At 54.2% G+C, this 15,313-nt stretch overlaps 1 protein-coding gene across 11 annotated transcripts in view; it reads left to right on the plus strand.

Moving 5' to 3' along the window:
• The window catches only part of atp11a (ATPase phospholipid transporting 11A), a 242,039-nt gene that overhangs the window by 160,746 nt on the left and 65,980 nt on the right, over positions 1-15,313 (plus strand). For 9 of the 11 annotated variants that reach the window (XR_005463256.1, XM_038818831.1, XM_038818829.1 and 6 more), the window contains 2 exons: positions 1,133-1,268; positions 1,626-1,649. Coding sequence is in view for 10 of the 11 variants with exons in the window: in XM_038818831.1 (XP_038674759.1) it covers positions 1,133-1,268; positions 1,626-1,649 (160 nt within the window). In the remaining variant the exon portion in view is untranslated. The remainder of the gene's footprint in view (positions 1-1,132; positions 1,269-1,625; positions 1,650-15,313) is intronic. The other 2 variants (XM_038818830.1, XM_038818837.1) reach the window with 1 other exon arrangement.

Raw genomic sequence — 15,313 nt, forward strand, 5'->3', positions numbered from 1 at the left:
CATTCAATTTCCATTGGCTGACAAATGGATAATTAATGAGCATAGACTGGGGATTTCGTCAGGAAGAATGAAAGTGGAATTAGAAGAAATGTTTTTGGAACAGGGAAAGTTTTATCACAAGGGACTGATAGGGCAGACACCATTGAAATTCAAATTGAATAAGTATTTTAAAGAATCTAGAGGAATGAGGAGGAACTGGAATTGGATAGATAGCTCCAGTTGAAGAGTTAGCAACCAGTGCAGGACGAAACTGAATGGAGTCTTAAGTTCTGATTCTATACCCACTTCCTATGGCAACAGATCTTCTCATCCAACTAATATGAATTGATGAACTGTAGAAAGTATCCCGAAGCAATCTTCAGGTTTCTTCTAACTTGACGAAGATGCGTTTGTATTGCGAAGAACCCCCTCCCAAAAATTGTCCCACAACATAAAAATTATTTTAAAAAATAGAGTCTTGTTAAATTGAAACAGATATCTCTGAATTGTTTCAACTCTTTGTCCTTCCACAGGCACCAAGGGAAATATAACTCCGCTAAGGAATTGTAAAACAATTGTATGACAAAGTATATTGTTCATAATGTTTTATTTTGAGAGCTGAAAATACTTTAGGAAGTTAGGCTTGACTTCATGATTTTGATTTTGTGCTTTCAAAAAGCACAGTGTATTTTAAGCAGACAATTATGTCCCATAATGAATGTTACAATCTGGTTGTGGCTATTATTCTAGCTGAGGGGTTCTGTAAGATCTCACCAAGGCAAATTATGAAACTGAATTCAATCAATCTGGTAACTTTTGGGCGTGTACCTGAATGACACTGACAGCCCAATTTGTGTAATACCTACCTGGTTGACAAATGCTTTTCAGGGGTTGAATCTTCCTTCTTACCCTGACTTGCCTTACACTGAGTCCCACACTTTTCAGTTACTTTTAATATTCTTAGCAAGCTACTCAGTTGTTCAAAACAATACATGTCACCTTGCTAGTTTCACAAAAACCAAGAACAAAGTTGAAGGATGTAAAATGAAGGGGGTTGCTGAAATCAAAAGGAAAAATCAGTCACAGAGTTGATGTACAGAGTTCAGCTGAATTTTCTCAATATAATTTTAATGCTTTTCTTCTCAACTACCAGGGATATTGCCAAGAATTCCTTGTTGTCTTGGAAATTGTTCCTTTATTGGACATTCCTGGGAGTATTTGATGCTGTGGCATTTTTCTTTGGTGCTTACTTTCTATTTGACAGTTCGGCCATGACTAGCAATGGACAGGTTAGTATACTCCCTCAAATATGTAGGAATAAGTTATCTAGCGCTAGTGGTCTACCGTTCTTCTTATCTACTGACATTTTTATGGTAGAAATGTATCTCTAATATTTTACATAGCTCAGTTTTACAGTTTAATCTATGGCATGGCCATTAAGGTATTTTTATACTTGCCCAAGGAAAATATAATTTACTCTAACTATTATCTACTCTCCTTTCTGCTCTCTTAGTCTCCTGGAAATATTTCAGTTGTGAATTTGATGCCTTTTAATTTACTTAAACAACTCTTATGCATTTTTTGCCATTTGTTTATTTTCTGTCTTTTGTTTTGCTTTTACCTTTTGCTTCTTTTTCTAACACCAGCTAATGAGGGCCAACCTGAACATGGTAAGATCTCTCTCTCTTTCACCTTGTCTATCTCATTTAAGGCCAATATACATTGCTGACTGTTGTGATAACTTCTGATTAAACTCTGTTCTTAAAAGTTTTTTGTGCGTTTGTTCGTAGTTGTAATCTCATTTTTGGCATAAATAATTAATTTTCTTCCCTAGAAATACAGAGGGTGCGATTTTTCAGAAAGGTTTCTAAGTGTGGTAGTGAATGGAAACTGCCATAAGCTTCACGGTGTTCGGTCAGCAACGATTCACTGGCACCCGCGCCCGCCAGCCCCCCGCTAACAAGGTCGAGTAGCATTTAAAAAGCTGTTGGTCAGCCAACCCCAGCGAGCTCACAACAATGGTGCGCAGGAGTCTGGCCCAAAGTTTTGGGATACAGATCTGGCCAGGCTCAGAGACGAGGTGGAAACAGGAGGGATGTCCAATTCCCCCGAGGGTCCCGGAGCGACAGACACAGGGCCTCCAGTTCCGGTAAAAGGTCAAAGACCTACACCTGGCAGCACGAGTGAGTCAACACCAAAATCCGCCCTCCCCCGAGACCTTTCCGCCCCATGCGAACAACCACCCCTCCAGCTCTCCATGCTTCCCTCCAGCCCCCTCTCCCTCAGCAACAACACAACCCCCTCTTCCTCAACAGCCTCCTCTCCATCAACAACCCCCCCAACCCCCTCTCCCTCAACAACCCCCCCAACCCCCTCTCCCTCAACAACCCCCCAACCCCCTCTCCCTCAACAACCCCCCCACCCCCTCTTCCTCAACAGCCTCCTCTCCCTCAACAACCCCCCCCAACCCCCTCTCCCTCAACAACCCCCCCAACCCCCTCTCCCTCAACAACCCCCACAACCCCCTCTCCCTCAGCAACACCACAACCCCCTCTTCCTCAACAACCCCCCCAACCCGCTCTCCCTCAACAACCCCCCAACCCCCTCTCCCTCAACAACCCCCCCAACCCCCTCTCCCTCAACAACCCCCCCAACCCCCTCTCCCTCAACAACCCCCCCAACCCCCTCTCCCTCAACAACCCCCCCAACCCCCTCTCCCTCAACAACCCCCCCCAACCCCCTCTCCCTCAACAACCCCCCCAACCCCCTCTCCCTCAACAACCCCCCAACCCCCTCTCCCTCAACAACCCCCCCAACCCCCTCTCCCACAACAGCCTCCTCTCCCTCAACAACCCCCCCAACCCCCTCTCCCTCAACAACCCCCCAACCCCCTCTCCCTCAACAACCCCCCCAACCCCCTCTCCCTCAACAGCCTCCTCTCCCTCAACAACCCCCCCAACCCCCTCTCCCTCAACAACCCCCCAACCCCCTCTCCCTCAACAACCCCCCCCAACCCCCTCTCCCACAACAGCCTCCTCTCCCTCAACAACCCCCCCAACCCCCTCTCCCTCAACAACCCCCCAACCCCCTCTCCCTCAACAACCCCCCCAACCCCCTCTCCCTCAACAGCCCCCTCTCCCTCAACAACCCCCCCAACCCCCTCTCCCTGAACAGCCCCCCAACCCCCTCTCCCTCAGCAACACCACAACCCCCTCTTCCTCACAGCCTCCTCTCCCTCAACAACCCCCCCAACCCCCTCTCCCTCAACAACCCCCCCAACCCCCTCTCCCTCAACAACCCCCCCAACCCCCTCTCCCTCAACAACCCCCCCAACCCCCCTCCCTCAACAGCCCCCTCTCCCTCAACAACCCCCCCAACCCCCGCTCCCTCAACAACCCCCTCTCCCTCAACAACCCCCTCTCCCTCAACAGCCCCCTCTCCCTCAACAACCCCCTCTCCCTCAACAACCCCCCAACCCTCTCTCCCTCAACAACCCCCCCAACCCCCTCTCCCACAACAGCCCCCTCTCCCTCAATGACCCCCCCCAACCCCCTCTCCCACAACAACCCCCTCTCCCTCAATGACCCCCCCAACCCCCTCTCCCACAACAACCCCCTCTCCCTCAATGACCCCCCCAACCCCCTCTCCCACAACAGCCTCCTCTCCCTCAACAACCCCCCCAACCCCTCTCCCTCAACACCCCACAACCCCCTCTCCCTCAACACCCCCTCTCCCTCAACAACCCCCTCTCCCTCAACAACCCCCCAAACCCCTCTCCCTCAACACCCCCACAACCCCCTCTCCCTCAACAACCCCCCCAAACCCCTCTCCCTCAACACCCCCACAACCCCCTCTCCCACAACAACCCCCTCTCCCTCAACAACCCCCTCTCCCTCAACAGCCCCCTCTCCCTCAACAGCCCCCTCTCCCTCACAACCCCCTCTCCCTCAACAACCCCCAACCCTCTCTCCCTCAACAACCCCCCCAACCCCCTCTCCCTTAACAGCCCCCTCTCCCTCAACAACCCCCAACCCCCTCTCCCACAACAGCCCCCTCTCCCTCAATGACCCCCCCAACCCCCTCTCCCACAACAACCCCCTCTCCCTCAACAACCCCCCCAACCCGCTCTCCCACAACAGCCTCCTCTCCCTCAACAACCCCCCCAACCCCCTCTCCCTCAACACCCCCACAACCCCCTCTCCCTCAACAACCCCCCCAAACCCCTCTCCCTCAACACCCCCACAACCCCCTCTCCCTCAACAAACCCCCAACCTCCTCTCCCTCAACAGCCAGCCTCCCTCAACAACCCCCAACCCCCTCTCCCACAACAACCCCCTCTCCCTCAACAACCCCCCCAACCCCCTCTCCCTCAACACCCCCACAACCCCCTCTCCCTCAACAACCCCCTCTCCCTCAACAACCCCTCCAACCCCCTCTCCCTCAACAAACCCCCAACCTCCTCTCCCTCAACAACCCCCTCTCCCTCAACAACCCCCTCTCCCTCAACAACCCCCCCAACCCCCTCTCCCTCAACAGCCCCCTCTCCCTCAACAACCCCCCAACCCCCTCTCCCACAACAACCCCCCTCCCTCAATAACCCCCCCAACCCCCTCTCCCACAACAGCCTCCTCTCACTCAACAACCCCCCCAACCCCCTCTCCCTCAACACCCCCACAACCCCCTCTCCCTCAACAACCCCCTCTCCCTCAACAACCCCCTCTCCCTCAACAACCCCCCCAAACCCCTCTCCCTCAACAAACCCCCAACCTCCTCTCCCACAACAACCCCCTCTCCCTCAACAACCCCCCCCAACCCCCTCTCCCTCAACACCCCCACAACCCCCTCTCCCTCAACACCCCCACAACCCCCTCTCCCTCAACAACCCCCTCTCCCTCAACAACCCCCCCAACCCCCTCTCCCTCAACAAACCCCCAACCTCCTCTCCCTCAACACCCCCACAACCCCCTCTCCCTCAACAAACCCCCAACCTCCTCTCCCTCAACACCCCCACAACCCCCTCTCCCTCAACAAACCCCCAACCTCCTCTCCCTCAACACCCCCACAACCCCCTCTCCCTCAACAAACCCCCAACCCCCTCTCCCTCAACAAACCCCCAACCTCCTCTCTCTCAACACCCCCACAACCCCCCTCTCCCTCAACAAACCCCCAACCCCCTCTCCCTCAACAGCCCCCTCTCCCTCAACAGCCCCCTCTCCCTCAACAACCCCCCCAACCCCCTCTCCCTCAACAACCCCCCCAACCCCCTCTCCCTCAACAACCCCCCCAACCCCCTCTCCCTCAACAACCCCCCCAACCCCCTCTCCCTCAACAACCCCCCCAACCCCCTCTCCCTCAACAGCCCCCTCTCCCTCAACAACCCCCCCAACCCCCTCTCCCTCAACAGCCCCCTCTCCCTCAACAACCCCCTCTCCCTCAACAACCCCCCAACCCTCTCTCCCTCAACAACCCCCCCAACCCCCTCTCCCTCAACAGCCCCCTCTCCTCAACAACCCCCCAACCCCCTCTCCCACAACAACCCCCTCTCCCTCAACACCCCCCCAACCCCCTCTCCCACAACAGCCTCCTCTCCCTCAACAACCCCCCCAACCCCCTCTCCCTCAACACCCCCACAACCCCCTCTCCCTCAACAACCCCCTCTCCCTCAACAACCCCCTCTCCCTCAACAACCCCCCCAAACCCCTCTCCCTCAACAAACCCCCAACCTCCTCTCCCACAACAACCCCCCTCTCCCTCAACAACCCCCCCCAACCCCCTCTCCCTCAACACCCCCACAACCCCCTCTCCCTCAACACCCCCACAACCCCCTCTCCCTCAACAACCCCCTCTCCCTCAACAACCCCCCCAAACACCTCTCCCTCAACAAACCCCCAACCTCCTCTCCCACAACAACCCCCTCTCCCTCAACAACCCCCCCCAACCCCCTCTCCCTCAACACCCCCACAACCCCCTCTCCCTCAACAACCCCCTCTCCCTCAACAACCCCCCCAACCCCCTCTCCCTCAACAAACCCCCAACCTCCTCTACCTCAACACCCCCACAACCCCCTCTCCCTCAACAAACCCCCAACCCCCTCTCCCTCAACAGCCAGCCTCCCTCAACAACCCCCCCAACCCTCTCTCTCTCAACAACCACCCCCTCTCCCTCAACAACCACCCCCCCTCAACAACCACCCCCTCTCCCTCAACAACCACCCTCAACAACCCCCCCCAACCGTCTCTCCCTCAACAACCCCCCCAACCCTCTCTCCCTCAACAACCACCCCCAACCCCCTCTCCCTCAACAGCCAGCCTCCCTCAACACCCCCCCCAACCCTCTCTCTCTCAACAACCACCCCCTCTCCCTCAACAACCACCCCCTCTCCCTCAACAACCACCCTCAACAACCCCCCCAACCGTCTCTCCCTCAACAACCACCCCCAACCCCCTCTCCCTCAACAACCACCCCCAACCCCCTCTCCCTCAACAACCACCCCCAACCCCCTCTCCCTCAACAACCACCCCCAACCCCCTCTCCCTCAATAACCACCCTCCCTCAACAACCCCCCCCAACCGTCTCTCCCTCAAAAACCCCCCAACCACCTCTCCCTCAACAACCCACTCTCCCTCAACAACCACCCCCAACCCCCTCTCCCTCAACAACCGTCCACAACCCACTCTCCCTCAACAACCACCCCCAACCCCCTCTCCCTCAACAACCGTCCACAACCCCCTCTCCCTCAACAACCTGCCCCCAACCCCCTCTCCCTCAACAACCCCTCCTTCACACACCCACTCCCACCACTGTGAACCACGCGTGTGGCTAACGATACCCTCTCTGTTTCCTCAGGGAAAGCTCTCCCACATCCGCCGTTAGAGGGCCCAGACTGGCAGTGGGGTGCCGGACATAAGATTGATCACCACCTTCAAAAATGGGTGCCGGCGGTGACCGGCGTGGCCGAGGACAGAGCGGTCACCAACGTGGAGGCTGGCAGATGCCACAGAGGTGAGGAACCACCGGGCTCCACCCGGAGGACCTGTCAAACGTAAGTTGTTATTGGATTACTGACTGACCCATCCCTCCCACTGACCACATGTCCATTCTCCCGCAGGTCCTCCAGCCGACAGCCGTCCCATCCCGGGCGGTCCCCCTCTCCTGACTCCGAGGAGAACCCCTCCGAGGAGAGCTCCGAGGATGCTGTCGTGGTCGCAGCACAGCTGTCACCCCCACCCCCACTAGCGCAGATACACACCTCGGTGGGAAATGTTAGTGGTCAGGCTTCTCGGGCACAATCTGGTGAGCACCACACTGCTGATGATGTAACTCAGGTGGAGGCAGGAACCCCCAGGCGAGGCCGTAGTCGGAGGGCTGCTGGATCCTAGGACCCAGCTGGGACCCAGCCTGATGCTGAACCTATGGAAGAGGTCATCCTGGAGCTGATGGAGATGATAGGGAGTCGGGACATTCAGAGGGAGACGTCAGCAGATTCATGGCCGATTGGAGGAGGCCCAGAGGCTACGGGCGTGGAAGATTGTGCAGTCGGCGGTGGCCATGGCTGAGGGTCTTAAAATAATGTCTGCCTCACTAGGGAACGTCAGCCAGTACTGGGATGACCTTGATGAGGTTCTGCGGGAATGGCTGAGGCACTGCGGAGCTTGTCCCAGTTACTGAGGAGCATCGCTGAAGGCGTCGACACCATGGTGGGGACCATGGGAATTGCCAGGGTTGGCAGAGCCAGATGATGCAGGGGCAGCCGGGGCTTGAACCAGCTGCCCCTCCGTCCCAAGTTAAACTCCAGGGCCCTATGGGCACTGAAGGCAGGAAGGGGCGCTGAGTGCCAACCCGGATCCGTCCCATGGAGTGGCGACGGTGGCCACCTGCTCCTCCGAGTTCCACCTCTCTGATGAGGCCACGTCTCGGTGCGTGTGCCGTCGACAAGTGAGCCGGGGCTCTCCGGCAAGCAGAATCCCAGAGGATGCCCGCCAGAGGCATTGAAGGCCACGGGATGTGGTAAGCAGCTGTAAGCCTCCATCTACCCTGGGGGCACCTAGATATAAAGCATCTCGAGGATCGATGAAGGTGTCGGACTTGCCAGGCGTGGGGGGAGGGGGAACAGTACCATTGGGAGGGTGGGGAATTGTTACACACAATAAACACCCTCCAACCGGTATGATGCCCTTGCCACTTTCTTCCACAGTGAGGGCCGACCTCCGACCCCTTGGCCCATCTCTCCAGGCATCACCCCCTCTCTGCTGGGCACACCGTGTGCAGGTGATGGGTGTGAGTGAGTACTCGGCAGGCAGGGATCAGACTATGGCATAGATTGAGGAGCACTGGCACTCCACTCTCTGCGGGTTAGCATCATCCCCTGCCCTCGGCAGTGACCCGTGACAGTGCCGACACAGTCCCAGCACCCTGGAGGGATGTAACACAGACCCTGGGAGGGTGGGGGTTGGATAAGGTAGCGATGATGGACTAGGCCATGTCCTAAGTGAATTGGGAGAATATGAAGGTCTCCCTGGCCCTCCGGGCTTGACTGATTCTCGGCACTGCTGCCTGTCCTGTAGCCTCCGACTGGTCCTCCGACTGGTTCCTCCCTAGGCTTGTCCTCCAGCCTTTGCTGGTCCGTTGCCGTCTCATCATCCTAGTCCTCCTCCTCTGAGATGACCACATATTCCTCATCACCAACCTCCCTTGTCAACCTGCTGCTGTGCCAGGTTGTGGAGGGCACAGCAGACCATCACATAGTGGGCGACCCTCCGTGTGGTGTACTGCAGGGCACCACCGGAGCGGTCGAGGCATCGGAAGCACATTTTGAGGAGTCTAATGCACCGCTCAAAGGCATCCCGGGTGGCCACGTGGGCCTCGTTGTACTGGGTCTCCGTTTTGGTCTCTTGCCTCCGTACTGGGTCATTAGCCAGGTCCTCAGTGAGTACCCCTGATCCCCAAGCGCCAGCCGCTCATCCTGGGGTGGTCTTCGAAGAGCTGGGGATGACTGACTGCCCCAGGGTGGAGCTGTCATGGACACTCCCAGGGAAGCGGGCGCACATGTGCATGATCTTCATGTGGTGGTTGCACACAAGATGTACTTTCAGGGAGTGGAACCCTTCCTGTTAACGTAGGGCACTCCCAGATGGCCCGGTGAGGGCATGGCCACGTGTTCCATCTATTACCCCCTAGACCTGGGGCATCCCGGCGATGGCAGAGAAACCTGCTGCCCAGGCATCTTGCTGAGCTTTGTCCATGTCAAATTTGATACAGTTTTCCGCCCAGGGAAACAGGGCATCCGTGACCTGTCGGATGCGCCTGTGGCTTGCTCGAGCCCTGAAATGATCCCGAGGCGTAAAGGTTCACAGTTGCGCTGATCTTGACGGCCACCAGGAGTGGGTGTCCTCCTTCTCCATCTGGTGCCAAGCCTGCGAGTACATGGGACAGATGTCGCACCGTCTCCTTGTTGCGGCAGAGCTTCCTGCGGCACGCACTGTCGGTCATCTGCTTGAATGACCAGCAAGGCCTGTACATCCTGGGCTGTCATGGACCTCCCCCTCTGGGTCCCACCCTGGCCTGATGGGTGGCCAGGTCCTCGGGTGGGGTCCGGCACATGGACCGTCGCCTCAAGCCTTTGCAGCCGCTGCTGCTGCCGTTGTCTCCGGTGTCTGGTTGGCCTAGCAGCAGCATCACTAGGACAAGTTCTGGATCCAAAAACCCTGCCATGGTGTTCAGTATCTCTCAGGCATTGGATGGGCAGGCACTCTTTACCAGGTTGGAGGGGTCAGTCACCAGGGAGCATAGGTTTAAGGTTTGTGGGGCAACGTTTAGAGGGGATGTACGAGGCAGGTTTTTTACGCAGACGGTGGTGAGTGCCTGGAACGTGTTGCCAGGGGAGGTTGTGGAAGCAGATACATTAACGGCGTTCAAAAGGCATCTTCACAAACACATGGATGGGATGGGTATAGAGGGATACGGCACAAGGAAGTGCTGAGGGTTTTGTTATCATCACCGGTAACAGGCTTGGAGGGCCGAAGCGCCTGTTCTTGAGCTGTATAATTCTTTGTTCTCTGTTGTGAGCCATTAGGAGGATAGTGCAGAAGGTCTGAGGTTGGTGGAATTAGTGGACAGACAAGTGGCAGAAGAAATTTAATGGAGCAAAATATGAATTGGTTCATTGTGGTAGGAAGATCGCAGAGATCATTATAAATTAACAGGGACAATTCTAAAAGGGATTTAAGAGAGATTGGAGACAGAAAATAGGGAACTACAGACATGTTAGCCTTACATCAGTAGCTGGAGAAATGTTGGAATCTATTATAAGGATAGTGACAAATGAATACTTGGACAGTAACGATCCGATCGGGCACAGTCAGCATGGAATTCCTGTGGGAAACCATGTTTGATGAACTTGTTGGAGTTTTTTGAGGATGTTACTGACAAAATTAACAAAGGAACATTGATGGACATAGTGGGTGGAATTCTACGTTTGAGAGACGACATGCTGATGCTGGGACGAGTGGCGGGTTTCCCCGGTGCTGATACCAGTGTGACTGCCGGAGCCATTCAGGTCATTCTAATAGGTCATGTGGAGCTAGTGCAATTCCAACACACGCCAGCGTCTGATTCGCTGGGGTCGGGAATGGCACTGGAGAGCCTGACAAGCTGCATCTGAAGATAAGCACTGACTCCCCACACACTCCCAGTCCAGCCAAGATGGAGAGTGGCCCTGACATTCACGGACGCAGAGCTTGATGCTGTGAAGGAGAGGTGAGACACCCTGTTCCCCGGGGTGGGAAGGAGGCTGCCACCCGCCGATGCCCACGGCCTGGGTGGAAGTGGCAGTGGCCGTGAGCACCATGGACCCCACCGCGAGGACTGCACAGCAGAGCTGGAAGATGCTGCAGGACTTCCTCAAAGTTGGCCGAGGTGAGTCACCACCATCATGTCCCTGGCACCACCATCCTCCCACAGACCCCAACTTCACACTCAAACCCCCCCCCCAAAAAGAAAGCGGCCCCCACCAGCCAGGCAGTGCTGGGTGAGGATGGGCAACCCACCAGGCCAGCCAGGGTTGCCTCAGGCACCACCCCTGACCACACTCCTGTAACTCACCCCCCCTTCTCAGTAACGACTGAACCCCACCTCCCGGCACTCCGCAAGCACCCCACCCTGCACCACATGCCAACGTCCATACTGCCTGCCATAGCCACTAGCTGCGGACACCCTGTGCTGCCCACATCTGCGAGTCTCACACGGTGCATTACCTGTCCATCCAGCAGAAGGCTGCCCAAAACCTACGGGAGTTGGAGAAGACCTGAGGGGGCCACTGAACCTGCGACCCCCTCATCATCGTGGAGCTGAGGGCAATGAACGGTGGGGTGGGAGAGCGGGTCATCCCCCCCCCCCCCCCCCCCCCCCCCCCCCCCCCCAGCCCCCGCCAGCGACATAACAGTCAGCACACTGTTTCATCTTTGGAGACTTCTCTTACCTCCTCTCTCTCCCTCAGCAGCCATGGCACCTGGTCCCCCTTTTCCCCTTTTAAATACCACAAGTTAACCACGTCGGCATCACTTAGGCCTTGTGGAGGCGGAACATTGCGGAAGAACGGAGACTACTGGGTCGGACTCGTCAATGATATGTTAACGAGTGTAAATGTACATTTTGCATGCCCACACCGGGCGGGACGTGGAACATGTTCACGTCACCGTCGAGGCACCGGACAATGGTGCTCTGTTGGGGGTGCCTGGCGCCACCCTCGATTTTCGGCGGACACCTGATTCTCTGCCCGATGGCGATTCCGGCATTGCTGGACAGAGAATCCCGCCACAAGTAGTAGGTTAGCAAAATAAAAGAACATGCAATAGGAGGCAGTGGGCGGCACAGTAGCACACTGGTTAGCATTGTTGCTTCACAGCTCCAGGGTCCCAGGTTCGATTCCCGGCTTGTGTCACTGTCTGTGTGGAATCTGCACGTTCTCCCCGTGTCCGCGTGGGTTTCCTCCGGGTGCTCCGGTTGCCTCCCACAACTCCCGAAAGACGTGCTTGTTAGCTGAATTGGACATTCTGAATTCTCCCTCAGTGTACCCTTGAGGATAGACAAGTCCCCCAGGCCTAACGGGATATATCCAAGGATTCTATGGGAAGCAAGAGATGAAATTGCAGAGCCGTTGCCAATGATCTTTTCGTCCTCACTGTCAACGGGTGGTACAGGGCATTGGAGAGTGGCGAATGTCGTGCCCCTGTTCAAAAAAGGGAATAGGGATAACCCTGGGAATTACAGGCCAGTTAGTCTTACTTCGGTAGTAGGCAAAGTAATGGAAAGGGTACTGAGGGATAGGATTTCTGAGCATCTGGAAAGACACTGCTTGATTAGGGATAGTCAGCACGGATTTGTGAGGGGTAGGTCTTGCTTTACAAGTCTTATTGACTTCTTTGAGGAGGTGACCAAGCATGTGGATGAAGGTAAAGCAGTGGATGTAGTGTACATGGATTTTAGTAAGGCATTTGATAAGGTTCCCCATGGTAGGCTTATGCAGAAAGTAAGGAGGCATTGGATAGTGGGAAATTTGGCCATTTGGGTAACGAACTGGCTAACCGATAGAAGTCAGAGAGTGGTGGTGGATGGCAAATATTCAGCCTGGAGCCCAGTTACCAGTGGCATACCACAGGGATCAGTTCTGGGTCCTCTGCTGTTTGTGATTTTCATTAATGACTTGGATGAGGGAGTTAAAGGGTGGGTCTGTAAATTTGCAGACAATACGAAGATTGGTGGAGTTGTGGATAGTGAGGAGGGCTGTTGTCGGCTGCAAAGAGACATAGATAGGATGCAGAGCTGGGCTGAGAAGTGGCGGATGGAGTTTAACCCTGAAAAGTCTGAGGTTGTCCATTTTGGAAGGACAAATATGAATGCAGAATACAGGGTTAACGGTAGGGTTCTTGGCAATGTGGAGGAGCAGAGAGATCTTGGGGTCTATGTTCATAGATCTTTGAAAGTTGCCACTCAAGTGGATAGAGCTGTGAAGAAGGTCTATGGTGTGCTAGCGTTCATTAGCAGAGGGATTGAATTTAAGAGCCGTGAGGTGATGATGCAGCTGTACAAAACCTTGGTAAGGCCACATTTGGAGTACTGTGTGCAGTTCTGGTCGCCTCATTTTAGGAAGGATGTGGAAGCTTTGGAAAAGGTGCAAAGGAGATTTACCAGGATGTTGCCTGGAATGGAGAGTAGGTCTTACGAGGAAAGATCGAGGGTGCTGGGCCTTTTCTCATTAGAACGGAGAAGGATGAGGGGCGACTTGATAGAGGTTTATAAGATGATCAGGGGAATAGATAGAGTAGACAGTCAGAGACTTTTTCCCCGGGTGGAACAAACCATTACAAGGGGACATAAATTTAAGGTGAATGGTGGAAGATATAGGGGGGGATGTCAGAGGTAGGTTCTTTAGCCAGAGAGTAGTGGGGGCATGGAATGCACTGCCTGTGGAAGTAGTTGAGTCGGAATCATTAGGGACCTTCAAGCGGCTATTGGATAGGTACATGGATTACGGTAGAATGATGGAGTGTAGATTGTTTTGTTCTTAAGGGCAGCACGGTAGCATTGTGGATAGCACAATTGCTTCACAGCTGCAGGGTCCCAGGTTCGATTCCGGCTTGGGTCACTGTCAGTGCGGAGTCTGCACATCCTCCCCGTGTGTGCGTGGGTTTCCTCCGGGTGCTCCGGTTTCCTCCCACAGTCCAAAAATGTGCAGGTTAGGTGGATTGGCCATGATAAATTGCCCTTCGTGTTAGGTGGGGTTACTGGGTTATGGGGATGGGGTGGTGTTGACCTTGGGTAGGGTGCTCTTTCCAGGAACCGGTGCAGACTTGATGGGCCGAATGGCCTCCTCCTGCACTGTAAATTCTATGATAAACTATGATTAATCTAGGACAAAGGTTCGGCACAACAGAAGGGCCTGTTCTGTGCCGTATTTTTCTATGTTCTATGTACCCGAACAGGCGTCGGAATGTGGCGACTGGGGGATTTTCACAGTAACTTCATTGCAGTGGTAATGTAAGCCTACTTGTGACACTAATAAAGATTATTATTATACTAGCATGCATTCCAGATTGGCTTACAGGCAGAAAAAAGGGAGTAGGAATGAACGGGTCATTTTTGCATTGGCAGGCTGTGGTTAGTGGGTACTGCAAGGATCAGTACTTAGGCCCTAGCTGTTCACAATATCAGTGATTTGGATATGGGAACCAAATGTAATATTTCCAAGTTGGCGGATGATACAAAGCTAGGCAGGAATGTGTGTTTTGAGGAAGATGTAAAATGGCTACATGAGGATTTGAACAGACTTAGTGAGTGGGCAAGAACATGGAGGATGGAATATAATGTTGAAAAATGTAATGTCATTCACTTGGTAAAAGGAACAGATGTGCAAAGTATTTCCTAAATGGTAAGAAATTAGAAATTGTAAATGTACAAATGGACCTGGATGTCCTTGTCCATAAGTCATTGAAAGCTAACATACAGGGTTCAGCAAGCTGTTAGGAAGGCTAATGGAATGTCAGCCTTTATAGAATTATAGGATGTCTACAGTGCAGAAGGAGGCCATTTGGGCCATTGATTCTGTACTGACCTTCCGAAGGAGCACCCCACCCAGGTCCATGCACCCGCCCCATCCCTGCAACCCCACCTAACCTTTGGACCCTAAGGGGCAATTTAGCATGGCCAATCCATCTTTGGATTGTGGGAGGAAAACAGAGCACCCAGAGGAAACCCACACAGAATCGGGGAGAAATGGCTCCTTCTGCATTGTTGGGATCCTATGATTCTATGATTAGGATGCAGATGAGGAAATTCAGTTACGGAGAGACATAGGAACATCGGAATTAGGAGCAGAAGTCAGAAATTCAGCCCCTCGAGCCTGCTCCGCTATTCAATCACATCCTGGCTGATCTCTTCCTGGTCTCAAATCCATCTCCCCCACCTGTTTCCCAGATCCCTTTAACATGTTTTAAAATCAGTAATATATCTATCTCCTTGAAATTCTTTAATGACTCAGATTCCACCGCACTATGGGTCAGCGAGTTCCACAAATTCACCACTCTCTGCGAGAAGTAGTTCCTCCTCATCTCATTTCTAAATCTACCCCTCTCAACCTATATCTATGACCTCTCGTCTAGATTGTCCCACAAAGGGGAACATTTGGTCTACGTTTACTTTATCAATTCCTTTTAGTATTTTATGCATCTCATCCTTCTAAACTCCAGCGAGTATGAGCCAGAACTGTTTAATCTCTCCTCGTACGTCAACCCTTTCATCCCCGGAATCAATCTGGTGAACGTCCTCTAAACTGCCTCCA

This window comes from Scyliorhinus canicula, chromosome 14 (genome assembly GCF_902713615.1).
Source record: "Scyliorhinus canicula chromosome 14, sScyCan1.1, whole genome shotgun sequence".
NCBI classification, from domain to species: domain Eukaryota; kingdom Metazoa; phylum Chordata; class Chondrichthyes; order Carcharhiniformes; family Scyliorhinidae; genus Scyliorhinus; species Scyliorhinus canicula.